Source organism: Silurus meridionalis, chromosome 3 (genome assembly GCF_014805685.1).
Source record: "Silurus meridionalis isolate SWU-2019-XX chromosome 3, ASM1480568v1, whole genome shotgun sequence".
NCBI classification, from domain to species: Eukaryota; Metazoa; Chordata; class Actinopteri; order Siluriformes; family Siluridae; genus Silurus; species Silurus meridionalis.
The window spans coordinates 22,614,524-22,640,673 of record NC_060886.1 but is presented as its reverse complement, the minus strand read 5'-3'; the positions used below and the strand labels follow the sequence as shown (position 1 = coordinate 22,640,673).

The 26,150-nt window shown below is 35.7% G+C and overlaps 4 protein-coding genes across 5 annotated transcripts; 2 read left to right on the top strand and 2 right to left on the bottom strand.

The window, feature by feature from the left end:
• Window positions 1-1,220: 1,220 nt before the first annotated feature.
• On the top strand, window positions 1,221-13,096 carry vil1 (villin 1). Its single transcript, XM_046843699.1, has 20 exons — window positions 1,221-1,382; window positions 3,508-3,612; window positions 3,697-3,771; window positions 3,862-4,058; window positions 4,579-4,687; window positions 5,230-5,340; window positions 5,682-5,884; window positions 5,985-6,063; window positions 7,580-7,678; window positions 7,864-8,017; window positions 8,113-8,213; window positions 8,799-8,936; window positions 9,048-9,206; window positions 9,919-10,098; window positions 10,506-10,651; window positions 10,738-10,882; window positions 11,289-11,477; window positions 11,604-11,672; window positions 11,829-11,972; window positions 12,573-13,096. Exons 2-20 carry the CDS (start codon window positions 3,532-3,534, stop codon window positions 12,684-12,686), a joined length of 2,493 nt encoding a protein of 830 aa, XP_046699655.1. The 5' UTR covers window positions 1,221-1,382; window positions 3,508-3,531; the 3' UTR covers window positions 12,687-13,096.
• Window positions 13,097-13,351: 255 nt separating this feature from the next.
• On the bottom strand, window positions 13,352-19,533 carry LOC124381843 (spermine oxidase-like). Its single transcript, XM_046843715.1, has 4 exons — window positions 19,426-19,533; window positions 15,379-16,991; window positions 15,106-15,289; window positions 13,352-14,496 (listed from the first exon to the last, which is right to left on the bottom strand). The coding sequence occupies exons 2-4, from the start codon at window positions 16,542-16,544 to the stop codon at window positions 14,377-14,379; spliced, it is 1,470 nt and encodes a 489-aa protein (XP_046699671.1). The 5' UTR covers window positions 16,545-16,991; window positions 19,426-19,533; the 3' UTR covers window positions 13,352-14,376.
• An 821-nt stretch (window positions 19,534-20,354) lies between these two features.
• Window positions 20,355-24,198, bottom strand: zgc:66484 (uncharacterized protein LOC327557 homolog). 2 transcript variants are annotated; one of them, XM_046845172.1, is made up of 4 exons: window positions 24,060-24,198; window positions 21,477-22,672; window positions 21,213-21,396; window positions 20,355-21,085 (listed from the first exon to the last, which is right to left on the bottom strand). In XM_046845172.1, the coding sequence occupies exons 2-4, from the start codon at window positions 22,652-22,654 to the stop codon at window positions 20,966-20,968; spliced, it is 1,482 nt and encodes a 493-aa protein (XP_046701128.1). In that variant the 5' UTR covers window positions 22,655-22,672; window positions 24,060-24,198; the 3' UTR covers window positions 20,355-20,965. The 2 variants fall into 2 exon arrangements, with proteins under 2 accessions (XP_046701128.1, XP_046701126.1); XM_046845170.1 differs by lacking the exon at window positions 24,060-24,198 and adding an exon at window positions 22,771-23,526.
• ybey (ybeY metalloendoribonuclease) lies at window positions 24,155-25,835 on the top strand. Its single transcript, XM_046845173.1, has 4 exons — window positions 24,155-24,364; window positions 24,448-24,579; window positions 24,654-24,722; window positions 25,588-25,835. The coding sequence occupies exons 1-4, from the start codon at window positions 24,155-24,157 to the stop codon at window positions 25,750-25,752; spliced, it is 576 nt and encodes a 191-aa protein (XP_046701129.1). The 3' UTR covers window positions 25,753-25,835.
• Window positions 25,836-26,150: the final 315 nt, after the last annotated feature.

Genomic DNA, 26,150 nt, shown 5'->3' with positions numbered 1-26,150 from the left:
TGATTAGTTACCAGATTGTAATCATTATAACTTTTTTGTGTGTGTGTGTGTGTGTGTGGAGTAAGGGCAGAGGTTGCTTGCTTGTTATAAATGAGAAAAGGTACTAGCGATATGTTTTTCCAAAGCACCTCTCGTAAACAGCATCATTCACAAGGGATCCGGGGTTGTCATGTTCATGTTGCTGCATGAGTTGCACAGAACAAAAGCTGAGGCAAACACAGTGCATCACTGTGCATCTCATAAACACGCAACCAGCTCATTTAAGATTCACTTTTTTCCCATCTAAAGCCTGGAACACTCAAAAACAGTTTTTGAACTGTAAATCTGATTTACAGTCGAAGAATTATAAATTCTTGAGGTTTAGGAAAATGCATGTTTTTGCTGCAAACTTTGTCAAAGTGGAATTGTAAGAATTCTGATATCACATCATCACATGCAAGTGTGGCCAAGCATTTTATGCATCCAATTATATTCGTGCTTTGATTTTGTGTGACAGTAATGGTAAACAGAATGTAATACCTGTATAACATGATATGTATTCCAATTATTGTAACATAAACAGTCTACCACAATGGCTTAGGACTGCAATTTGCATGAATACTTCTGCATTTAAGGACCCAAAATTGAACATCACACCTCTACAATGATGGAACTATTATGAATGGACATTTGGTGCCATTCAGATGAGGATGGGTTCCCTTTTTAGTCTGGTTATCCGTTTGAGTCTGGTTTCCCCTTTGAGGCTGGTTCCTCTCAGGATTTTTTCCTCATACCATCTCAGGGAGCTTTTCCTTGCCAATATTGACACTGGCTTGCTCATTAGGGATAAACCTAGAGGGGATACATTTTTAGGCAAGTTATAGGCAATAGCATATGAACTCATAGTTTATAACACATTTATCTCTGTAAAGCTGCTTTGGGAAGTTGTCCATTTTTAGAACGCTACAAAAAAACCCAGAATTGAATATATTTTATGAAGACCTGCACAACTTGATAGAAATACCTTATTAATGCTTCAGTGGCATCTAAAAACCAAGACAGCGCAGCTAATATTTAACTCAACATCAAATTTTGCTCTATCCTGGATAAAAAATAAATAAAATACAAATTATACTGCTAATTGCACTTACTGACATTAAGGCTTCTAGCTAATGCCTGCCAATAGATACATACACACCCACACCCACACACATTTATACACACCTGTATGCAGATCCCTGACACTCACCATAAAAGGCAACCATCACCCTGAGTGGCTGGAAAAAGACAACCAGCCTGAGAGGCAAAGTGCAGGGGCTGTAAAGTAGGGAGTGAGCAGTACAATCACTCTGATGCCATCTGTTCATTCCTGTAACCCTTCTCTGCTGTCTCTCTCTTTCTAGGTAAGTGTTTCTCTGCAGGTGAGTCCGCTTATTTGGTGCTCATCTAAATCTAAATCTAGAAATTTCATTTTTAATAGTTTCCAGTTAACTTAATGATCATTCAAATCAGCTATAGATACATGCATTACTATTGGATCCTAATGCATTCCAAATGACTGAAGTACTTATACTGCATGCGAATTCAGTCCATAGAAAAGTAAAGTAGTGTTAGAAGTTCACATTACACATAGCTCATACACATAGCACTTGCTCAATAATTACACTATGTGAAGCTAACATTAATTTTAAAAAAATTACTCAGAATTCTATTTAGTGCTGATTATGCTGAGCGCTGTGCTGAAATTCTTATATTAGTCTCCATTTTGAAACTGTCAGTACTACCAGCTTTTGAACGCCATTTGTTAAGGGTGTGGTTATGCTACAGTTGTTACAAGGTCAACATAAATTGACAAGCAAGGAACAGATAAGATCTAATATCTTACTCTTGCACATGTGGCCTTGGACATCAATGTATACTAATGATTTTTACAGTCCAGCTGAGATTGACTGGATTACAAGATGGAGGCAGTAGATTGTCTACTAGGTGGCAATAAGACCACATTAATTCAATAGCCTGGTAGAACTACACATATACTTTCTAACACCATAAATTATGGTAGAATATGTCTAATAAAATGACCTTGTGTTGTTTGAAATAGTTGTTAAGTCAGTAGACTGTCATGGGAAAGTCAGTAATTTCCTCTAGTGCAACCATATATATATATATATCTCAGCCCACTAATGAGTCATGGCAGCCCAGGTAGTATAGTCGTAGGGCAATTAAACCATAAACATTATCATAACCCTAAAGCCAAACATGATATATTATGCAAGAAGTAAAAGATTACATTTTTACTCCTTTTTTTATAGATTTCTTTTTATAGATTTATCTGGACAGATATCTCTTGAGATCTGTCGAACATTGTAAGAGAAGTTTTACATAGGTCTATTAGTCAGTGGGAAAGTAGACTTATTCAAACTCAAAGATTATCAACTCGGCTGTCTCAACTTTTCTATCGACAAAAAGAGACCGATGTGGCAGCATTGTTTGTGGATTGGCTATTGTTAGTGGTTTTGATGCCTGAGGGTAGGTGAATGTGAAACTGAACAAGATAGATGCAATTAAATTATTTAATTCTAAATATATAAGCCACAGCATATTAAAACAGATGGGTAATGTGTGCACTCACAAGAGATGTGCTAAATAAACACTGTCATAACAGTTTACAGCTTTCAGCTTATCATCAACCTTACTTCCTGTGAAAGATGTTCACAAACAGTAACTTATTCCCTGTGATTTTTTTGAATAGTGCCACATTACAAAAACTATATATATATATATATATATATATATATATATATATATATATATATATATATATATATATATATATATATCTTATATTTAATAGTTATCATAATTAAAAAGAAAAGAAGCTGCACATGTGCAATCGCAAAAATGCAGAAGTTTAAGAGGGTGTTTCTACTACAGCTAAGAATCACATTATTTTTGTACATCTGACTAACAAAAGAGTAACTCTGCTGTAATTTGGAAAAAAAAAATTATGAAATCAAATTTGCCCAATAGATTTTAAGAACGGACTTTGAAGATTAATGTTGAATATGATAGTCATTTTTTATTTCTGAATTTGTGCCAATTTTGACATTTGCTGTTGTAGATCATCTCAAATGGAGACCCAAAATATTGAAACTTCCCACAAACTGAAGCTGTTGAAGTGTCTAAGTGACTTTCAACAACAGCAGCAAGCATGCTACAAACAGTTATAGACAAAAATGCTACTAATTCGAAATGAATCAAACTCCAAAATTAATGTTAGTAATTACTTGGCTCACTGAAATGGCAATGAATAAGTTATTTCTATCCAAGTTGCATTTTTCACTCAATGTTTCAGTTACCACTTCCAGAATAGTGGATCCGGAGCCTTTCTTGAGATCACTGGGTGCAAGGCAAAAAAAAACTGATACACTAGTCTGATTATCATATTTTGTGAAACTTCTATTTCCGTTACAAAAAAAAGATCATTGTGATCTTATCATTGTGATATTTTCTCATCTCCTATCACAGGTGCCTGATTCTGCATGTGGCATCATGCCCCAATTCCAAGTAACGACCGAAGTTAATAAAGTCCTCAATAAAACTAAACCAGGACTGCAGATATGGAGAGTGGAGGTGAGGTTTTAGCAAATATGTCCACTTAGTTATTTGATTTAAATATTCGAGTTCAAAAACCATGTCTCTGTTTTACATGGACAGAAAATGGAACTGGTTCCTTGTCCTCCCAAAACATATGGACAGTTTTATGAAGGAGACAGCTATTTAATACTACATGTATGTATTCCTGCAAGATATCAGTCAAATAATAAATATATATTTAAAAAATGAATGTCAGTGGGCTGACTGTGACATGTTTTCAATCAGACACAAAAGACCAGTAACACATTCACCTATGACATTCACTACTGGCTGGGCAAGGAGACCTCTGTGGATGAACAGGGTGCCGCCGCCATTTACACTACCATGATGGATGAACATCTAGGGGGTGTCGCAGTGCAACATCGGGAGACCCAGGGTTATGAGAGCTCCACCTTCCGAGGCTATTTCAAACAAGGAATCATGTAAAGTCTTCCACTATTTAATGTATTTTCATTTTACATGTATCCACTAGGCAGGTGCTCTCATATATACAAGAAACTAATGCAGGACTTTACAAGAGCTAAAGCGGCTTAGGTACATTGTGAGCATGCTTAGAGTCTAAAAAAATTTAAATATAATAACTGGGTGTGTAGTTCTGCATTTAAACTAACAAAATAACATACAGAGCATTTGAATGAATATTAGTAAGTTGTTGTAATCAAATCAGGAAATGACTAAATATTGTGACATTGTTTGTGTAGTCTGGTAAGCAATAACCTTCAGAACTTAATGCACACAGTTTAGAACGAGAGAACAAGTTGTTGATCATCAAGCTTTTTATGAAAGAAGTCGGGGGGAGAGGCATAATTTTTTTTTCTTACTTTTTCAAGAAGCAGTTTTCTATATCATGATAACTATAAGTCAAGTCAGCCACAGTAAACATTTACTTCTGTTTAAAACAAAAATGACCACATTACATCCTTTACATCCTCTTTCCCACAGTTATAAGAAGGGTGGAGTAGCTTCGGGGATGAAGCAAGTAGAAACCAACACGTACAATGTCCGCAGACTACTGCATGTGAAGGGCAAGAAAAATGTTGTTGCAGGGGAGGTAAGAGTTTCACACATATATTGACACAGGAAGCCAAAAGTTCATGTGGTGTCACCAGATAAATGATACTCCTGGTACATCAGTAGAGCTTCTTCTATTCAGACGTATAAATTGTTTGAGAAAAAAAATTGACCTTGACCAACCGTAAGATACATAAACAACAAGGAAATTCCATGAGCTTATGATCCTATATTGTACAAATAAATAATTGTATGAATGAATAAATAAAAAGGATCATTCAACATATGCTATATTCAAATAGACACATATGAGAAAAACATGCTATTAGTGAAATTGTATATGCAGAAAGACTTTCTAGTTAATGCCATTTGCTATTTTAAAACACAATTTTAAGTAATATTCATATATGTGGAAGAAAAGTCCAGAAACAAAAATGACTTTTAAAATAAGAAAGACAATCTATGAAAAAAGAATGAATGCAAAAGATATGCATGTACATATATTTTATACTTTATTTAATCCATTTTAATCCAATCGTCAAAAAAAAAAAAGTTAAATAAAATGTTTTGCTCTGTGTTTAGGTGGATATGAGCTGGAACAGCTTTAATAAAGGTGATGTGTTCCTACTGGATCTTGGGAATCTCATTATTCAATGGAATGGCCCGGATAGCAATCGGATGGAGAGGCTAAGGGTAAACATTTACTGTTCGTTCAACAAGCAAAATATGTATTAGCTATATATAGTTATATTGTATTTTTTTCATATTATACACTTACCAGTCCTTAGCCCTGTGTTTTCTGTGAAAACGTTGTTTGATGTAGCACCAGATTCAGGAGGAACATTGTTTAATTTCACTGTGTACTGCGTCAGCTATATATGGTTAAAATGACAATAAAAGCTTCTTGACTTGACTTGACATGATATGGTCATTTTAAACAGTATAAACAGAAATAATATTAAGAGCTTGAACGTAAAGCCTTTTTAATCTCTGCTACAACAGTGCTAGATAAATAACTACTTTTATCTATCTAGGGAATGAATTTGGCGAAAGATATCCGTGACCGAGAGAGAGGAGGTCGAGCACAGGTCACAGTTGTAGAAGGAGATAATGAGAACGCTTCTGAGGAAGCCATGAAACTGATGAAGCAAGCTTTGGGTGAAAAAGGGAACATTAAAGAAGCTATCGTGGATAAGGTGGTGGATGAAAAAATGAAGTCCAGTATCAAACTATTTCAGTAAGAGCCATAAAATTGCACTTTGCATTATTCCCGATTATAAAGGAATTATTAATGCCTTTACTACATGAACACTCAAATGTCTTTTTGTTTTGGCCAGCATTTCAGATGCTGAAGGTAATCTGGTGGTACAAGAAGTGGCGGTGAAGCCACTAACACAAGACTTGCTAAATCCTGAGGTAAGAAAAGCTCTCACATTAGGGGCATTATATAAAGTGCATTCAACTGGTAAAAGAAAATTAGATACATGGAGCTACAGTATATGCACAGAAAAGTAAGTCAAAAGTCAAAATGTATCATTTGAATAGTGTATCAAGACACATAGATTAAAATGCTTAATCATGTGGACATATACTTTAAGTGCAAATAATACGATATATTTTTGTTTATAATAATTAAAATAAGTACACTAAGAACAAAATACAATACATTAAACTGTCAGACCCAAAGATTATGCTGTATTAAAAAAGCCTTAAAAAAAATTATTATATACTATATAACACCTGAATGTCAAAGCCAGAATTAAGGGATTATTCAATGGCGCATTCTATGCATGTTGCTGATGCTCTATTTTGGTGCAGGTACAAGATAAACACAATGGTATATGGCAATGTCGCATAACTAATATGCTGTGCTTTGTCCTCTTTTTGATTTCTGTGGGTAAAAATGAAGGTGCCTGCACTGGCATAACTGGAGCAAGAACAGCAGGTTTTTCAAAATCACTCTGGTTTCTCTTAGAGCAGATAAAAGAACAAAATTGTATGTGAATAAATTCACGCTGTGAAAGTACGGTATCCTTTACATAATCTGAATATGCACCTTACTTATTTTTCTCTTGTCAATATAAAAGTTTACTCAAGAAGAAAATATAAATATCCATTAGCAGTTTTGACTAAAGGTTTAAAGGTAAAATTTGTTTTTTTTTGTTTTTGCATTAAGTAGTCCTGCCTTTTGCACCTCACTTTTTTTTTTCTTATGCAATGAGAAATGAGGAAGGTATGATGCAATTTCGAGTGTTAAAGACAAATGACAGCTTTTTGTGTTTTTGAAGAAAAAACAGAATGAGACAGCATTTATTCGGTGCAGTTTTTGTTTTTTATGCATTGCAGTAGCTTTGCTTAGCTGACAGTGTGATAATATAATAATACACTGTACTTCACCAGTTTAGAGAGATGGAACAACCCTGTGCAAAGGCCATGCTGATATAAACGCTGCATAAAAGTTAAACCCTGTAAGCATGCACATGCATTGGCTAGAGATCCAGGTGTCATAAAGTAATGAGCAGAAAGATACAACGCCCTTATCAATCAATGACACGATCAATATAAAGTAATAAAATATAAATGTCTCACAAGGCAGTGCTTAGTGTTCAGGAATTGAAACTAATTTACTTCTCTTAAACTGTGTGGTCAGCTGTAAAAAAAAAGCATTGCAAATTAAGAAATGAGACAAGGAAGCAAAACTAGGTTTAAGGAATATGCACTTTTGCTTAAAAACTTGTGTATTTTCTTGCAAGTGTTCAATGTAAATGTTGCAAATAGTACCGTAAAATGTTGTAAATTAATATTTTGCTCATAAGAGAGCCACATACTGACAGAATAATAGATAAGCACCTGCCACCCATGGAAATATTGAGTATGAGTAATGTCCCTGATTACTAAAATCAGATCATATTGCATCTAATCCCTTTGACAGGACTGCTACTTGCTGGATCAGGGTGGAATACGAATTTTTATCTGGAAGGGCCGGAAGTCCTCCAAAACGGAGAGGTCAGAGGCACTAGGGAAAGCTGAGGTAAAAGATATATCTCAGTATCATGCCCTTAAAAGGGATTGACCTTTCAGTACTTTGTATCTAATGAGGAAGTTTTTCAGTTCTGCAAATTTATTTTTAATCTTTGAAACAAACTGCAAATATACAAGCTCACAAATTGCAAAAGCATATATAGTATTTTCTAACATCTCACTTTATACATTCAGGCATACAAAAAGGCCAAAGGTTATCCTCCCTCTACCTATGTGGAAACAGTAAATGATGGCTCGGAGTCCTCTGTGTTCAAGCAGCTCTTCCAGAAATGGACAGTGAAGGGTCAAACTACTGGACTGGGCACAACACATACTGTAGGCAAAATAGGTAAGCACAGGTTAACGGTTTATTAGATAGTGGATCCTAGTGTACAAATATAACCATAATCTTCTATATGTTTTTTTTTATTTTTTTCTGTGTAGCCAAGGTTGAACAGATAAAGTTTGATGCCACATCAATGCATGCCAGACCTGATATTGCAGCTCAGCAAAAAATGGTGGATGATGGGTCTGGTGAAGCCGAGGTTTGTAACCGCTGAAAAAAAAAATACTACCTCACTCAACATCTAAATACAAAGTATTAAAATTTTACACAAAATGTTGGAACTAATATGTGGCTACTGTACATAAATCCAGACTGTGACATAATTCTTTTTGTGTATCATATTGCACATTATAGACAAGTTTGTGGACGCCTGTTCATAAAATTTGTATGTTAATTTTGAATATCCCCTTCCACATTCAGTCCACCTGCTAGATTTTTGAAGTGTATTTGTGAAGATTTGTGCTCATTCAGCAACAACGATATTAGTAAAGTCAGGTACTGGTGTAGGATCATGTTTACAATAAGATTTACCTTTGCAATAATTAATGGTTCCATTAAGTATGGATGTTAATTTTAATGCATCCATAATGTATATATTCATGTTTTGACTTTTAGTTTGCTGTTGTCATGAAGGCTTCAAAATATCACAATAATTGTCATCTTACTCATTAGCACATACGTGTCATGTGCCATTTGCAGAAGTGGAAGTGAACATTTATTTAGAAGTGTTAAGAAATCAGCCCAGAAGCAGTTTAAGCAAGAAGATGTCCTTTTTGTCTTTCAGGTTTGGAGAATACAGGACAATGAACTAGTCCCTGTGGAGAGAAAGTGGCTGGGGCATTTCTATGGTGGTGACTGCTACCTTATCCTTTACAAATATGAAGTCAACAACAAAATACACTACATTCTTTACATTTGGCAAGTATGTGCATATGTTATGATATACTTGACACAGTGCAATGTATTCACAATTATTGGTCAGTCATATTTGTACAGACTGTTTTCATACTGTATCTTTTATCATTTGTTCAAGGGTCGTCATGCAAGCACAGCAGAACTTACAGCATCCGCATATCAAGCAGTCATCCTAGACCAAAAATATAATGGGGAACCAGTGCAAGTTCGAGTGCCTATGGGGAAGGAACCTATGCACCTCATGGCCATTTTCAAGGGCAAGATGGTCATTTATGAGGTGGGCATGAGCACTGAATAGCCATTTAGGGGGTTTCAGAATGACTTATTACACTTTAGCACTTCTTCCATTGCGGTTGAGAGAATTGCAGAACACATTGCAGGCTTCACAGAATGTAAATGGAACATCACCTCTATTTTCTAACTTGTGATTTAAAAAAACAATTCCTAATGCAAATGTGGATCAGGAAATATAAACTGAAAATCAATAGACACTTTTATTATTTTGTGCTTTACTGTATTAGTTACCCAACTCAGCCATGCTACTCCTCTCCGCATTTGCTTTAAAACCTATATATTCTATTAATTTTAATAGCATCCGTGCTGACATACTGAATAACACTACAACTGTGATTCAACAGTAGGCACAAGGCTGCATTCCAAGTGCCGATATTTAATATTAACTGTTTAAAGTTAAGTTGTATTAAACTGTATAAAGATCATTAAATGTATCATCAAATTCTAGCAAAGTTAATGCTGCCAAAAATGTGTATCCTTGGATTTCAAAATGGCAGATCAACATCAGCACTTTCTGTTATTTAATGTGACAAATAATAAAGATTCCCCCAGTTTCAGATTTAGATATTTGATATATCTATTTGTATACTGTATATTTATATAAATATTTGTCTATGTATTCTATATATCTGACAACAATCTGGCCTACATACAAAACTGTCATCTTAACTTCCTCATACTCTATTGATTTGTAGGAAGGCAGTTCCAAAGACAACTCTTCTTATGATCCATCAGGACCAAGACTGTTCCACATCTATGGTTCAAATGAGTTCAACACTCGTGCAGTTCAGGTTTCTGCTCGCTCATCCTTACTCAACTCCAATGATGTGTTTGTACTTAGTACCCCCAACTGTTGCTATCTTTGGTACGGAAAGGTGAGTATCAATGCCAATTCTGTTTTAATTTAAACATAATATGATCAGCAATAAGGTCGGAATGCATTACTTCTAACACTAAGGAACATACAATTTAGAAAATTAAGTGTATAAAACAACTTTCCATAAAGAGAAACCCAGATTCCATTTGTCTGAGATAAAAAAGGTACCATCTGCATTTTCTTTATAGTCAAGGATATACTGTTTGTTTCTCACAGGTTTAGCATTTGATTGCCAAATTTGTTCTTAAGTGTGAATGAATGTTTGAGAGTGCCATTCCATCCAAGGCATATGCTACTTTGTGCCTGTTGTTCCCAGAATATATTCCACAGTGTTGAATGTTACACACAAAAGACTCATAAAAACTGAATGTTAAAAGTATAATCATTTGTTCTCTTTTCCTATAGGGTTGCAGTGGGGATGAACGAGAGATGGGTAAAACTCTGGCAGACATTATTTCCAAGAGAGAGAAGCTTGTCATAGCAGAAGGTCAAGAACCTGCTGATTTCTGGTTGAACCTTGGTGGAAAGTCCCAGTATGCCAATAACAAAAGGTGAAATGATATAAAATAGTAAATATCAGCATTCATAAAATCTGACAATTTATTTTTTACGGTCAAGTTTCTCTTCTCATGACTAGACTGCAGGAGGAAAACAGTCAAATTACTCCCTGCCTCTTTGAGTGCTCCAATCAGACTGGTAGATTTATCGCAACTGAGATTACAAACTTCGATCAGACAGACTTGGATGAGGATGACATTATGCTGCTAGACATCTGGGACCAGGTTAGTGGTCTTGCTCCTTTTTTAGCAGAAGATATGTATACTCTTGTGTAGATTTAAATATTCTGGATTTCCAAATATATTAAACCTATGTAGACTGCAGCCTATTCGGCAGCACCACTTTATATTAGCTCAAGGCATACATTGGTAGTGATAGATTTAAAAAAGCATGACAGTAGTCATTTTTATCAAAAGTAAATTCAGCTGAAAGCTTGGTGTGCAACTGTGTGTAAATTTTTCATCTGCAAATTAAGCAAAACTTGAATATAGCTTTTAATTATTTTTTACATAGAATTACAATAATCGAAAAAAAATCGAATAATAATAATAATAATAATAATAATAATAATAATAATAATAATAAACTGTGCCATCAAGCAGTAACTGAAAGCACTTCTCCATTGATCAGATATTCTTGTGGATTGGTAAAGGAGCCAATGACATAGAGAAGAAGGAAGCTGTGGTTACAGCACAAGAATACCTGAAAAGCCATCCTGCTGGACGTGACCCAGACACACCAATCCTAGTGGTCAAGCAGGGGTTCGAGCCACCTACCTTCACTGGATGGTTCTTTGCCTGGGACCCTCACATGTGGAGCGTATGCACATTTGAATAAGTTTAACACTTGCTAAGATCACTGTTCATTTTGCTTTACATGATGTAAGAGTTGAAATCCCCAAAGCAGTAATAATCACAAACTTAGATTATTACTCTACTTTCTCAGGGTGGGAAGTCCTATGAGGAACTGAAGTCTGAGCTTGGAGATGCAACAGACATCATCAAGATTACAGTGGTGGGTTGTAATCTAATGGTATTTATATATATATATATATATATATATATATATATATATATATATATATATATATATATATATATATATATATATAGTTTTGCTAGTAGCTTGTGCTGGTGGCCAACAACCACTGACCATGTGTTGTAAATTTAGGACCTGACCAACAATTACACCAACTCAAATAATATTGGAAATGTCCCATTGTCCCCCACTATACTGCCAAAACATCCTGCAGCAAAGATAGTGAACTGCCCAGCAGAGAATCTGCCTGAAGGTGTCGACCCTGCCAGAAGAGAGGTATTTGCATCAAGTACCCATAACTGAATAAATATCCTACTGCTTTATTCACATAAAACACGAAACTGTTATTTGAGTAATAAAACACAAGAGAAGAAAAAAATCATGTGACCTAATGCACTACCACCCAGTGTTTTTTGTCCTATAACAGCATGCCTGGAAATGTTTTATTTAAAGAAAACATTTTATTTCTTATTTTATGATCAACACATCATAAATTGATTTTTTTTTTTTGCACAAGTAACGATACAAGGCAACAAAATGAATGTAGCATCTAACCTGAAGTTCATTGATAGCCGTGCAAAATATTTACATAAGTACAGGTTGATATGATATGAATAAATAATGATAAATTAATAAATGATATTAATATAAATAAACAGTACACAGAAAGGGGTTTATATACAAGGAGTACAATGGTCTAATGAATGAGATATTGTATACAGTGTTTTTGCAAATTTTAAATGCATATGTGCAAAATTATATGGAGTGCAAAAAAAGGAGGCTATTATATATATATTATATATATATTATATGTCCAATGGTTAGATTAGTGCTATCTTGGACTATGACATGGACTCAAATTTCCTCTGTCCTCAGGATTATCTCTCAGAAGAAGACTTCCTTTTAGTCTTGGGCGTTTCACCGATGGATTTCTATTGCATGCCCATGTGGAAACAGCAGAACCTGAAGAAACAGAAGGGCCTGTTTTAATAGCGACAACAGGAATCCTTCATCCTTATAAATGTCTAATTGGAAGGGCAATGACATTAGATGACAGTGAAGATGACTGCCCTATTGTGAAATTATAAATCTGTTTGTTTACATACATTTTATGCTAAGTGTCTTATATCAAATTAAGTAACTTAAGTCCATTTCTTTTCTGAAATACATAGAATCGGTACTAGAGTACTAGAAAGTAATTAAAAGGGCAATACAAGTAAAATTCTTTGGTTGATAGGCAGCTTTTTCACAGTACTGTCTTTCTTACCGTGACAAATTTGAGTTGGAACTAAAGATGACCCAGCAGTTTTATTTTAGTCCCTTGCAGTGTTCAAGGAGCCTATGGATATCACTGTAATAATTCGTATGCCAAATAAACATTTAATATACTCCAAAGGAAATCATTGTTAACTGTTGTATTGTTTCCATACACTTGCCAGTGAAAAAATATTAATATATTCACAACTATATGAATTGAATTAAACATTCTCATGCCAATTATTATTCCCTACAGTGCTTCTTTACAACATTCCATAGTTATTTCCTTCCTTCCTTCCTTCCTTCCACAGTTACACATCCTCATATTTGAAAGAATGTATTCCTGACTGTCTTTAGTAGCAGTCTCAAATTTGGCTGGAATTAAAAACTCACACAGGTCAATTATATGCTTTATTCTTTGCTTAGTGTAATTAGTTTGTCATATTGTAAAACAATACATGCAAACATATGCAGTGTTCTTAAAGGGTAAAATAACATACTGGCAAAATACATATTCATTAGCATGAGAACTATGTCCTTGTTATAATGTGCCAAAACAAAAAGTAAATTGAAGCCCATGAGCCCTGATGTCAACAGCGTATTGCAGTTTAATTTTGAAGACAGCCCATAAAGTACCCCATACACAATAAACTACTTGAGAATAATACTATAGCACTGCATTCTTTGGGATTTACTCTCTTTAAATTATGTGATCATTTCCATTAGTAAGTATTCTAGTGTTTCATAAGATTAGCTGTTAAAATGAAGAGGACTAATTGTATTGCACATTGCTGCAACTCGGAAAATCCAGTCATGGTCATTTTGAAACTGAAATCACAACCTCGGCAGCCTGATTCTAGTTGCGTTTTTTTTTAGGCCTCAGCTCAGGTCTCGTATTTATTATTGTATTTAGTTTGAAACCTCCATGTATGAAATCATCTGGATTATTGCTTTATTCGATTTTACATATAATCGACTGATAACTTGTTTTTAAATAAAAAATAAAATCAATTTACATACTCTGAACATTGCCTGAAAGTTTACTTTCACATAGTACCATTAGTGAGGGTAAACTGTACAATAGTGCCACCTAGTGAAACATAGTAATATTTAGATTTTCTACTGTTGACTTATACACTAAAATATTTGTTAGAAAGATTTCTGCTGTTGGCCAAAACCCTATATACCCTTTAACTGCTAATAAACACATCCAACAGATCTTTTTTTTCTTTATTAAAATTTTCATTACATCACTGAGTCATTTTTTCTTTCTTTCTTTGTTACAAACTGCACACTGCACCAATAATTGATAAATGATTACATTCATAAAACCAAAAGCTTTCATATTTTATCATTCAAAAGAGTAAAACAATAAAACCAAATAGTAGTATACCCATCATTTATAGACAGATGTCTTAATAGCTTAATGAGAGTAATGGTTAATGAGTCTCTGTGCTTCTCTGACCCCTGACAGATAGGCTCCATGGGTTGTGGTGTAGAAGTTCAAATGAGTGGCTTCTCCTGCGAACAGCACCTGTAGCGGCTTCAAACAAGAAATAAATTAGTGTAAAGTTTCCTCTCACACTTCTGTGTGTGAACATTTTAAATGATTTGCTCTTTACCAGCACAGAGATAAGGAGCACTGAATATTGACTTGACTAACACATGCAGAAGATTTTCAAAAAACAGAATGTGTAAAAGCTACTAGAACTGTTGTTCAGGTATGCATAAACAGTACCTTATGAACTCAGGTGTATTAGAGTATAGTTGGTGTAAAGATCAAGAGACGGGAAAAAGTATTTTACTTCTTGGAAGTAGAACATTTTTATAATGCTTACTACCCAAAACCTAATTAATACTAAAGCATTTTTACAAAGAACCGTAGTAAAAGCTAAAAATATAATATATATATATATATATATATATATATATATATATATATATATATATATATATATATATATAAATAAATAAAAAGAGTTGAGAATGCTATAACAGCTAATCTGGGACTCTGTGTTAATGAGGATAGTTTTAGTATGGGCACATGAGTGTGAGGATCAGAAGAACAAAAAATGTGGTAACAGTTGTGTATTAAATCAAAGGTATTTAATAGTATTAATAGAAGAAGCATAACTAGAAGTAAGTTATATACCTTACTGTTTGAAGCTTTTATCTGAGGAGGAAGTGGCATTGCTAGTTCTTTTTGTTTTTTTATACCATTGACCCCCTCGGGAATGAAGCTATAAGAGCCATAGACATTGGAATCATGACCCCATTTGGTTATCAGAACTTTGGAGACATCAGGAACAGACCAGCTGGTAAAGGATCTGAGTAATCTTTCAAAGAAAAAGCATAGGTTTTAGCTATATCGTTTTTCCAAACAAAATTAGCCAAACATTTATGGTATAGTATTATTGTTGAATACCTTACGCAGATATCTCCAACCTCACTGTCCTGCAGTGTCTCCATATGAAGAGCCTCTCTGCCTGTAATCCAGCCACAGAGCACTGTAGGATGGCGAGCCACAGTGTCAAAGCCCGAGATCTTTTTAAACCAGGTCTCTTTCCATGCATCGTCTTTGTCTTGACTAGTATAGACTGCTTTATCTTCAGGTCCCTCGTCCCACACAAGCTGGATTCCTGCACAGTCTTCTGGCCAAAATCGTTTCGTGAAACACAGGAAGATCTTGTCCACAGTACCAAAGCCGAGTCTCTCAATAGCATCCAGCTTTGATTTTGGTAAGGCAGGTTCAAACATGGTTCTTGCTTGTTGTTTTAAAACCCCCAGAGATACAGTCACAATCACATGATCAGCTTCAAAGATCTCATCATTTTCACAAGTCACTTTTACAGGATGGTTCTCTTCTTTGCTCTTGTTGTCTTGGGAGTTTGTTGTCAAGTCCCACTGGATGCTTTTCACGGCTGTGTTGCTCAGAATGGTTCCTGGAGGTAGACCTTTCAGAAGAAGATCTAAAATTGCTTGATAACCCCCAGGACCCAGGGAATTATAGAACTCTCCATCCAGATCAATATAATCGCTATCCTGAGATGCAGACACTTCGTATAGAGAGGAGACAGCCTCATCTGTGCATTCACTTCTCTTGCACCATTCAAAAATTCCTGATCCATCTTTGGCAGATGCTAAATCAGATTCACTATAGGACACATCAAGGTAATCTCCCAAAGTAAAGCCTTTATACCTGCGAGCCAACTCGGCCTTAAATGCCTTGGAGATGAGTTTTTCAAATAAAGATTTCACTTTATCAACAATTTCATCTGGCAAGTGTTTTCCGCCATTCTTAAAAAAGTAGTCTCGAGAACTCTCAGAATGGTCTACCAAAGCTTTTTCAGCTAGCAGATTATGTTTTTTTGCTAACTGGTAAAGGCAATTCTTATTCTGCCCATGAATCCAGTTAGCTCCAAGTTCAATGATGTTCTCTGTAAATGGTTTAGTGGTGCAGACTCTACCTCCTACTCGGTCTTTAGCCTCAAGTATCTTGACATTTTGAAATCCAGCCTGGATCAAAGACATAGCTGCAGCCAAACCTGCAAACCCTGCACCCACCACCACAATCTTGCCATCTCTGGACATGGTAGAGAATGTGGTCTTGCTTTAAAAGCAATAATCAGTGGTGATGAACAGTGAAAGTCTGTTTTATATACTGTATATATATATATATAAAACATCCAAATTTCATTCAGTAGAGCTGTTCTGGTCTCTGCAAGATGTTAACTGACTTTTGTGCTCTTACAATAACGTAATGCTTGCTAACCATCAGAGAATCTCACCTTTGCTACCTCTGCCAGTTTACCTAGTCTACTAACAAATTTTGATATTTATACACTTTCTATTCCTGTGATCAAATGTACAGTCTGAAGGACTAGAGTCCTGAACAGATGCTCTGGCTATTCTGTAAATGCCTATTAATCCTGAAAGTTAACTGATGAATCTGTTTTTGTTTTTACAAAATGAGCTCTCCAAGCTGTGCAGGATTCAATCCATCCAAGACTGAAATTAGAGAAGTTCACAAAACAGCATCTATGACAAATAACACCAGAAGAAAAAAGAATATATTAGCAACATTGGAAGGTTGTCTTAAAAAAGTCCCAAATTTCCCATGACTGATTCTTCTGGAGAGAATAACACTTATTACAAGTCAATCAGATTGAAAAACTTGTAAACACAGAAGAGGGCAGATAGCACTTTCTTTCAAATGCAACACAGCAACAAGCCTTATGTGTCTCTTAGAGTGTCAATAAGGGTCATATATAATATATAAAGATATATAAAAGTCAATATATTCATGGTATCAAATTGGAAATGGTGAAATCTGGATTAGCATTGCCTATGCCATGCAACCAAGTTTGGCGTAAATAAAAGGTACATTTTCTAAAAAGCTGATTTCCTGAAGGCAACGTCAGAAGTCCTACTGTAGCAAAGACAGTTCATATTATTAAGGATAAATATAAATAAATGTAATATTGCAATTGCCAGACATTGATTCATTATCCTAAACATTCTCTAAGAATGTCTGAAATAGATATTCATGTCAGATTATCTCAATTGTCAGTAACTGTGGCATAAGCAATATTATTAAATAAAAAAAGGTAGGGGGTTTAACCTTATTGAATTATTTTTTTACAGCTTGTGCACAATGCATTACGTAAACTGCAATATTTACCACAGGATTTGTGGGACAATTGTGGGCCAGCTTGCTTTAAGATAAAATGTAAATGCTAGATCCATGGGTGTAAATTTCATTCAACAGTAGGGGGGGGGACAATAAATATAAAGTTTCTCATGAGCTATTTTTGAAGGGGACACAAATAATACAGTCAAATTGTACTTATAAAGACACAGTGTCCCCACAGTGAAAAACTTTTATTTAAAATTCATTAAGACACTTAAGAACAGAATAGAAATTGATTATACAAAAAAAAAAAAAACAGTGGGGTCAGTTCAGATGTAGCACAGTGCTCATTTAGTAAATGCACAGATAAACTATATGCTAATTGTGGCCGTAAATGTTAAATTAACAGTATACCAAGTCGTCCCAAATAAAACACTGCATGGGAAACGGCTTTGGCGTGTTAGTGTCAGTGCACTATGCTACAAGCTATTGTAAAAAAGCTAATGTTCAATAGATAAGTCATATTTTAATCGATAATAGAGCAGATTCATGGGAAATTACATCGGTAATCAGCATTTTTGCCGCAACTAATTTATGAATGAGTCTGCATCAACTACATTAAAGAGAATTGCTTTATTTAAAGTGAATAAAATACCCTAGTTAATGGAGTTGAACATTAATTGAGGCGCAGACACACACCTGACTTGTGTGTGTAGAGCAGGTGAGATGAACTGGGAAAGCAGGCAGTGGGTCAAACCACTGTGAGGAAGGAGAGGGGGAACTCAACTGTTTCTAAATGTATTTTTTGCAGGGTTTTTTCTACTTACACAATTATTTAGGTATGCATACATATATTTTTCACAATAGAGAGTGCGATTTTTTTTTTTTTTGGAAACCCTCGGATGGGGGGACATATCCTCCGCCCCCCGGGATTTACGCCCATGCCTAGATCTCTGAAGAACTTTGTGCTCTAGTTGTAATTTAGTCATAAACACATTGGTTGTATAGATATAACTTTTCACATAGTTTATAAAAGGTCAAAACACCTAGAGCATGCATTAGAGCCACCTATTACCTATTTATCATTTCGAGATGAGGAGGAAAGTGTCCCAACCTCACTATTGACAAACTTTGCACCTTGAATTTGGACATTTAATCTTCTGGGGTTTGGGGGAAAAAAACTGTTCCAATGCTAAATGAATAAAAATAATAGATAAAGCATTTGGATTTTGATTGTGTGCGTTTAGTAATGAAATATGAGCACATCTTGGAAACTATAGTCATGGATTACTACACATGAAATTTTTATGAAGATTAAACTACGTAGGGGGTTTTTTTAGAGAAAAAAAAACTCTATAAAACACTATTTAGTGTTAGTAATTAATAGTACTAAAAAGGATCAAATGTGGATTCTGATCAATTAATAAAACAGAAATATTTGTATCTTCCTATATTCAGCGCTACACCTGCTTAACATAGAGACAGACAAACAAATATAGATAAGTGTGTGTGTGTGTATATATATATATATATATATATATATATATATATATATATATATATATATAATGTATGTTTTATAGCTTTATGACAATCATTTGTATGAATGTTTCTATCAGTCTGTCTGTACAGAACACGGAAGTTTATACGGGTCATTCATCATGCGGAAGTTGGGCCTTATTAACACGCAATATAATTGATGGATCTGAAGTCATCTTCTCTATGTTAGTCTAATTATTTTAATTTTGTCAAGATTACACAATATCGTCAAAGTAAAAGCGTGCAGTGAATGCAAACAACAACAGTGAATGTTTGTTTTTACAGGTGGCTAATGTTACATACCTCAAACGACGTAACCGCAAAATGTCTCGGTGTCCCGGATGCAGCAGGTAATTTGTGTGCGTGTACGCATGCGCAAATACAGGACGAGCTCTCTGTGTGTGTCTGTGATCTACTACGTTATTATAAGAAAAGGAAATATATTTTCAGAACTGTGGGTTGACGGCTTAGTGTGCCAGACCTCCATTGTCTAGCAAAACATTGTAAACCTGTAAGAATACCAGAAAAATGAACATGAACAAAAAAAGCAAAAGAGGAAGACCAAAGAGGAGGTTTATGGGTGTGGTGAGAGAAGACATGCAGGTAGTTGGTTTGAAAGAGGCAGATGTAGAGGGACCCCCCTGTGAAAGCCGAAAGAAGAAGAATAAGAAGAAGATTGCACGTTTTATTATACAATTGGAAAAGCATTTAACTGTTCATGAAGTAGACTGGCTGGGGGAAAAAACATGTTCTGTAACACCAGCCAGATGGCAAAAGTTTAAAAAGTACATGGCTTTGATGTGAGTGATCCAGTGATTTTCTGAGCCATTCTTTTTTCACTTTGGATGTATACAATTCTTGAAGGGTGGGCAGGAGAGCACCAATGAGTCTTTTAGCAGTCTGATTCACCCTTTGTAGTCTCTGTGGCTTAAAGGATTAATATAGGAAATCAATAAGACCCAGTAAATACTACTCACATCTCTTGTTTCATTCAACAGTGTTTTGGTCTGTGCAGCAAGTTTGACTTGATGTTCTTCAATGTGAAAGCTTTTGTAATCAAAGATGCCTTTTGCATTTAGCATTAGACCATCTAATCAACTTGTGAAATATAAATATGACCAGAAAAGGACCCCCTGGTCCAAAGCCCAGATAAAAACTGCCCATCAAGTATAATCGTATATAGTTGCACATCTTCAAAACATAAAAAAACAAAACAAAAAAACCAGCAAACATAAATTTAAATATATCATTTTATTAAAATTATTAAATTTCTGTGACAATGTAAATGTTTCAAACTGACAATTTTGAATGAATATCAGAGACAATATTCAGCATTCTTTGACACTATCATTTTCGTTTTTTCTCTCCATTCCACATTAAAATATTTAAATAACTGTAAACTCCTGAAATTGTAAACTCCTGAAAGTTGAAATGAACCACCATATAACACTAAGAGATAGAACCTTAAAGATAACATCAAACAGTTGACAAATAAAAGACTCTTAATAAGCAGCAAGCTATTTATTAAGTCCCATACTGTAGAATCATCTGGTAAAAAAATTATTTATCTAGAAAAGCCATCCAGTTCTCCGTTTCATTGCAAATCCGAATCAAATACTTGTTACACAATGACTCAAGTAAATGCATAGGATTAATAAACAGTTTACTGCTATCTTTTAAGTATGCTGAGCGCAATCCCATGTCTACAATTACGATTCTGCAAAATGTGTCATAGTTGGATTCATTTAGATCTCACAGAGACAAAATACTGACTTTGAATCAAATTGCTAGAAATTGCATGTACTATGAGGACAACCAGAGAGGAGAGAAGTAAAAAAACTGCTTAATGAGAGTAGTGGTTAATGAGTCTCTGTGCTTCTCTGGCTCCTGACAGATAGGCACCATGGGTTGTGGTGTAGAAGTTTACATGAGTTGCTTCACCTGCAAACAGCACCTGCAAAGGCTTGAAACACACAATTATACTTAGTACTAGACAGATATATGAAATTATATTTTGCTCAGCCAAAGATGCTGTATGAAGTATTTTCTGACATTGTAACCCTGATATTGTGCTAGATAAAAAGTTGTACCTTGCTTTCTGGGGCTTGGCTACAAGAAGGAAGAGGGGCTGCCAGTGCCTCATGCTCTTTTACCCCATTCACCCAGTGAGGAACAAATGTATAGGAGCCTAGTACATGTGGGTCATGACCCCACCTGGAGATCAGAACTTGGGATATATCAGGAATAGCCCAGCCAGTAAAGGACCTTAGCAATCTTTGGGGGAAATGTACAGTTTTATATATAAATTAGTAATAAAAACAATATTTATAAAATCTAACTTTCACATAATGTACCTTGCACAGATATCGGCAACCTCGCTGTCCTGTAGTGTCTCCATATGAAGAGCCTCTCTGCCTGTAATCCAGCCACAGAGCACTGTAGGGTGACGGGCCACGGTATCAAAACCACAGATCTTTTTAAACCAGGTCTCTTTCCATGCATCGTCTTTGTCTTGACTAGTATAGACTGCTTTATCTTCAGGTCCCTCGTCCCACACAAGCTGGATTCCTGCACAGTCTTCTGGCCAAAATCGTTCATTAAAACGCAGGAAGATCTTGTCCACAGTACCAAAGCCGAGTCTCTCAATAGCATCCAGCTTTGATTTTGGTAAGGCAGGTTCAAACATGGTTCTTGCTTGTTGTTTTAAAACCCCCAGAGATACAGTCACAATCACATGATCAGCTTCAAAGATCTGATCATTTTTACAAATCACTTGTACAGGATGGTTCTGTTCTTTGCCTTTGTTTCCCTGGAAGTCCCACTGGATGCTTTTTACTTCTTTATTACTCAGAATAGTATCTGAAGGCAGAGATTTCAGGAGAATATCTAAAATTGCTTGATAACCCCTTGGACCCAAGGAGTTAAAAAAGCCTCCCTCAAGAGCAATGTAGTAGCCAAGCTGAGATGCAGACACTTCATATAGAGAGGAAGCAGCCTCATCTGTGCATTCACTTCTTTTACACCATTCAAAAACTTTTGATCCCTCTTCTGAGGTAGCTAAAGTTGATCCAGCAAAGGACACATCAAGATAATCCCCCAAACTTATGGCTCTATGTTCTTCCTCCAACTCCGACTCAAAGGCTTTTGAGGTGAGTTTACTGAAAAGAGAACACACCTGATCGACAATATCAGTTGAAATCTGCCTCCCGTCTTCCATGAAAAAGTAATCACGTGGAGTAACCGAGTGGGGCAAGCACATATTCTTGTTTGCAGCTCCGCCTTCAACCAGCAAGTCTTGCTCCTTGGCTAAATGGTAGAGTGGATTCCCATCCTGTCCATGAATCCAGTTAGCCCCAAGTTCAATGATGTTCTCTGTAAATGGTTTAGTGGTGCAAACTCTACCTCCTGCTTGCTCTTTAGCCTCAAGAATCTTGACATTCTGAAATCCAGCCTGGACCAAAGAGGCAGCTGCAGCTAAACCTGCAAACCCTGCACCCACCACCACAATCTTGCCGTCTCTGGATACGTTCATTTTTACAATTCAAGACAGCTATAGCAGAAATGGAAATAAAAGAAAATAAATAACATGGAATTTATTACACATACCACTTTAGTTATTTTAATTACCCGTCAAAGTATAGTACTTACCCAAGATTTCAACGAACACTGCACTTATCTAGCAAAGTTAACTGCCAACTTCCAAAATGACCTTTGAAACTGCACTGTAAGATTGCACTTAAAGGCTATATGTAATAAACTTTACGTTCATGGCATATTCATAGCTAATGAATTACCATTGTTTCTTTTTTGTCTTTTGAATTTATGGTACATCTTCAGCCAATATTTAATTAATTCAGCCCAATTCAGGTCTCTTAAGAGAAAATATGATCACATAGCAGCATTTCAGAAATCCAGATGTAGATTTATATTCCTAATGACAGAGATCACAACACTGGGACTGAAACTTTAGTACCTAGACTCGAAATGGTGTACCAGTTAGTTCGACTATAAATCATTTATCTTCCATAACTGTATGAAAAGGTCAGTAGTACCAACTGTGTTAGAAAAATAAGCACATTGAGTTGAGTATGGTGGTCCTGGGGAGAAGCACAGGACAGTGATTGTGATTCAAACAGCAGATCTACAAGTCTACAGTTTCCAGATATCCAGAAAAGTAAAGTATGGGTGAGAAGAGGTGCATAACAGCACAGGCGCAGAAGCTCCAAGTAAAAGACATCTCAGGGTAAAATCGGGGAGATCCAGATGACGAGAGGACTCGGTAGAAACGTGCCAGGATCAGGAGGGGGTCAAGTTCACTACCATTATGCGCAGCAAATCAGTGGTTCTAAACAGGGTTGCCAGATACGCTTGCCGAATGACCCTCCCTGTACTTCTATAATGGTTATCAAAATCCATGAATTGTTTGGTTACAGTAAGAATACAGCAACAACAATACAAACTAGATTTAAAAAAAAAAAAAAACATTACTATTATCTCCATCATTTGTAAATCTTTGTAGTCCTTATACATATATATTTTCCTTTTCCTGGTCATTCTTTTTAAATTCATATTAAATATTTATTACACTGCTGGGTTATTGTGTTGCGATACATTTTATTAGAGTATGTTCTTGTTTTTACAACCCCAATTGTCATGCACGTCCGTAAAAATAGTATCAGTGATTTTTCTTTAAAAAACAACCTGCGGGCAATATACGGTAAGTCGTACTTCCGGTCCATAATTTCTATTGCTCTGACTGAAACAACGTGCAACGCGAACGTTCCGTGTATTCCGACAATTTTTATTTTACGTGTTAAAAAATGTTCACCGTTTAGCTTTTTGAACGCGAACACACTATAATTTTATTTTCCATACAGTGTGAATATAATTTTTATATAAAATAGACGCATAAAGCTGAAGAATATTCAGGTAGTCACCTTAGGAGCCTCCAGGGGGACGGGTAACATCGACCAGTGACTTCAACCCGAATACCGGCTCCTGATTACTTGGGATATTTATAAAATAATATATAATGGTTTTACTTCTTAGAAATTTGCAAAACGTTGTGCCGATTCGACGTGCCAGGTTGCGCAAAGACGTGGAGACACTGAAACGTATTTTGGGCGTTCAGAGATTTGACATGGGCATCGTGTGTGTGGACGACCGCAAAATCCAACACATCAACAACATCTACAGGAAAAGGAACATGCCCACAGATGTGCTCTCATTTCCCTTTTATGAGGTAAAGCCTCCAAAAACGAAAAACGAGCTAATTTTCAAGAGGTCATTTTACTTATAACATAAAAAGGCGCTTCTTTTCCGAAGGACCTGAAGCCCGGGAGACTCCCATGTGCCCTTCACAGAGACGAGTATAATCTAGGAGATATTTTCTTAGGAGTGGAATATGTGATGCAGCAGTGTCAAGAAAGATCTTGTGATTTCCAGGGAACCCTTACAGTAAGTATATTTATATTTATTTTAACAATAAAAGTTACTGACATATAAGACAGTCTGTGTGATCCTACTTACAGGTAATAGCTGCACATGGAATCTGTCACCTGCTTGGGTACAGGCATGAGACCGAGGAGGAGTGGGCTGAGGTAATAAAATCAGTCACACATGATGAAAAATGTTCAGGATAAAACTTAAGGGTGTTTGCAGATTTCACCAATTCATTTCTAAGTAATGATGACTAATTTATTTTTTTAGATTACTTCAACAGAAATCTTGCTTCAGAGCGTCTGTCAAAACATGAACACATTTCTGTCAGCATGTTACCAACCAATAATTGATTACAAATATCAGTGTATGACCGCTGAGATGAAAATACAGTATAATCTGAGCCCATTATTCTTACCTAGAAAAGTGTGAAATGCTGCCTTTAAAAGGAGAGGATAGTGCTGTGCTTCTGTTTTGTTTTCTAGTCATTCTGCATCACTGTCCTAACTATAAACCTGGCCTGTTGCTAGAGACCAGAGGATTATTCATAAGTGAAAGGAGACAAAATGAGGCTTCATCTCTGCAAGGTTGTAAGGTGTATTCTAAAATGATGAGGAGCCAAGCGATGTAGGAAAGCCTCCAAGTGTGGCTCTAGATGCAGGAATGCGCAAACCTTAAATAACTCATAATAGAGTTGTGGGACACGTTCCACTGCAGAATTGCATTGATGGAGACACAAAAGCCTGCTTGGGCTCCTTCAATCTACTTGCATCCTTTGATTATCTAGAACATGCACCATAGTCATCCTTGTGAACCACCTGCTATTGCAGAACTAATGAGTATTAGAATAGGCATATAAATTAAAAACTATTGTCAGCACTGCTGTTAGAAATGAGAAATCAGCTGCTGAATTGAAAGTAATTGGTCTCACCGAGAAACAGGACAACTGATGCTACGTGTACTGTAATTCAAGAAAGGAGTCTGACCAATTTCGATATTTTACATGTTAATTTTTTCTATTGACAGATGTTTCAGAAAGAACATTACATCCTGCACGAGTTTAACAGACTAACCGGCAGTCATCTTGAGCCTCTGACAAAGAGATGCACAGGAGACAGGAGATATTGGAAAGACTGCTCTGAGGACACTGGACTTGAAAGCAAAGAATCAAAGACAATCATCCCCACTTAATTTGCTGTGCAACTAAAATGTGATTCAGCTAACAAAACAGTTGTGTATTCCTTTCATAAATAAAGTTTATTTTTAAAAATGCACTTTAGGAAGCCAATGAACATTATGCAACTAAAGTTTTTTTTTTATGAAAACCGTACCTTAAAACAAGATACTGAAGTCTATATTGTTACTATGCAGATCACCTTGACAGGTTCATAGTACATGTTCTGGAGATGAGGTTACTGAAAACAGTAAACGAGGAAAACAATATCACCAGAGACAAGGACTTGTGTAAATTATAAGGTCATGAAATAAATATTCACATGTGCTGAGGAATAGCTTAAAGGCATTGTTTCAGTCTTTTTTTTTTTCTGAGGGAAGATGTCCTACACAAAATGGTTGTGCAACATCTAATA